We start from the raw sequence: 1,702 nt of genomic DNA on the forward strand, positions 1-1,702 counted from the left end.
TTGTGATGCTGTAATTCTGAGTGTTTTATGTGCTGCAGAACAGGAACCTGCTGTAAAACAGCAATTATGCTGAGTCAGACTTGATTTTTAATAATAATAATAATAAATTACAAGTTATGTAAAAAAATCTGGTGAATTTTTTTTCTTATCGTAAAAACCTTCGAGGTTCAAGCCATTTCTCAAATATTTAACTGTTTATTGATTTGTTTACACTTTCTTCCAGAGTTTTTTCCTTTAAGAAAAAAGACAAACAGTTTTGTGTCGATCTTTGGTTTGAGAAAAAGGCGCTTCCTGTGTGCAGACGTAAACAGAGAGCTGCACAAGTCTGTGAGTATCTTTGAGCATCTCTAAACTTCAACAGAAAATCAGTAAACCTGACTTTTTTTTTTTGATGTAACAGAGGAGAAAGGACAGGAGGGATTGTCTCTTCCAGCATCTTTGGTTGAAGCTGGGAAGCCCACGTGATGCGTATCACTCTACGAGTGAGAACCGGCTGCTCAGACCAGGGGGAGGTGGTCTACGCGTGGCTCAGAGGTTCCCGCATCCTTCTGTAAAGAGGCAGAGACGGAGCGAGGAGGTGAACCCCGCTGACCCTCTGCGATCAGAATCCCACCCGTCTCATCCTCCAAAACACGTAAACCCCGGTCATCCGGAACAGGAGCAGGCGGGCGCCGTGTCCAAAGAAACCATCTCGTCCTGCGACGACCCCCTGAGGGTCTTACAAGCCAACGGGCATGGCAGCCCAGTCAAGACGAACATCGCAGACCGGGCAGAACACCGATAAGAACTTTAGGTTAAGTAAAAAACAAATTAAAGTCTTTATGTTAAACATAAAGATTTTATAAGTGACGGCATCTTGGGGGTAGATCCTCCGAGGTAGAAACAGCAAAGACCACCAACTATCTAAGGTGATTTATTCTTCTTTTGTGACAGAAAACCTGTCAGAAAAGAGATAAAATCTTTAAAATAAGGTGCTTCAATCAAGTTTTATCTGACCACAGCCAGGTCTCCTGTTTGAACAACACATGATAGAGAAACTTGGTAAAACGTTTGGTCCTGTTGTCCTTTAACCTCCACCGTCTGTTAAATTTTAATCCTTGAACCAGATGAGGCAATCTTTGTTTTACTTTTGTAAAACTGAGGAACTGGGATTAATCCAAACAGAGAAAAGGTTTAGAACAACCCAAACCGAGGCCTGAAACTTCCAGAACAAATGTGAATAAATCAGATGAAAGCACTCATATAAAGTGATCCGGTGCTGGACACCAAAACGTCCCCAGCAATAAAACTATTTATTTATTGAAACATGTTTAATGACTTTATCTCTGACTTGATGCTTGTTATTTATATATTTCATGATGTTCTGTTTCTGACAAGAAAGAACAAAAATAAATAGTAACTATTCTGTGTTTGGTGTTTGTTTCTGTTTTAAGAAATTACTGAAATCAGATATGTCAATATGTTTGAATAAGGAAGTTCTGTGTGGCTTTATCTTAATGATAGTGTCATGTAAATCAATGGTTTATCTTCAGTTTAAGGGCCTTTAGGTGCAGTTATGTTGACTTGGCTACAATGATCAAGAAGAGCTTTATTTAGACCTTTTTATTGCTAAATAATAATAATAAGAGCTTTATTTAGAACCTAATATTGTTAAATAATATTAAGAGCTTTATTTAGAACTCAATATTGTTAAATATAGGGA

General features: G+C 38.3%; 1 protein-coding gene across 1 annotated transcript in view; it reads left to right on the top strand.

Annotated features, from left to right (window-relative positions):
* LOC106536862 (fibroblast growth factor 23) overlaps positions 1–1,407 on the top strand; it is a 3,623-nt gene extending 2,216 nt beyond the window's left edge. The window contains exons 2-3 of the mRNA XM_014034207.1: positions 224–327; positions 401–1,407. Of these exons, the coding sequence (XP_013889661.1) occupies positions 224–327; positions 401–784 (488 nt within the window). The 3' untranslated portion in view covers positions 785–1,407. The remainder of the gene's footprint in view (positions 1–223; positions 328–400) is intronic.
* Positions 1,408–1,702: the final 295 nt, after the last annotated feature.

This window comes from Austrofundulus limnaeus, unplaced genomic scaffold, assembly GCF_001266775.1.
Source record: "Austrofundulus limnaeus strain Quisiro unplaced genomic scaffold, Austrofundulus_limnaeus-1.0 Scaffold7, whole genome shotgun sequence".
Classification (NCBI taxonomy): Eukaryota; Metazoa; Chordata; class Actinopteri; order Cyprinodontiformes; family Rivulidae; genus Austrofundulus; species Austrofundulus limnaeus.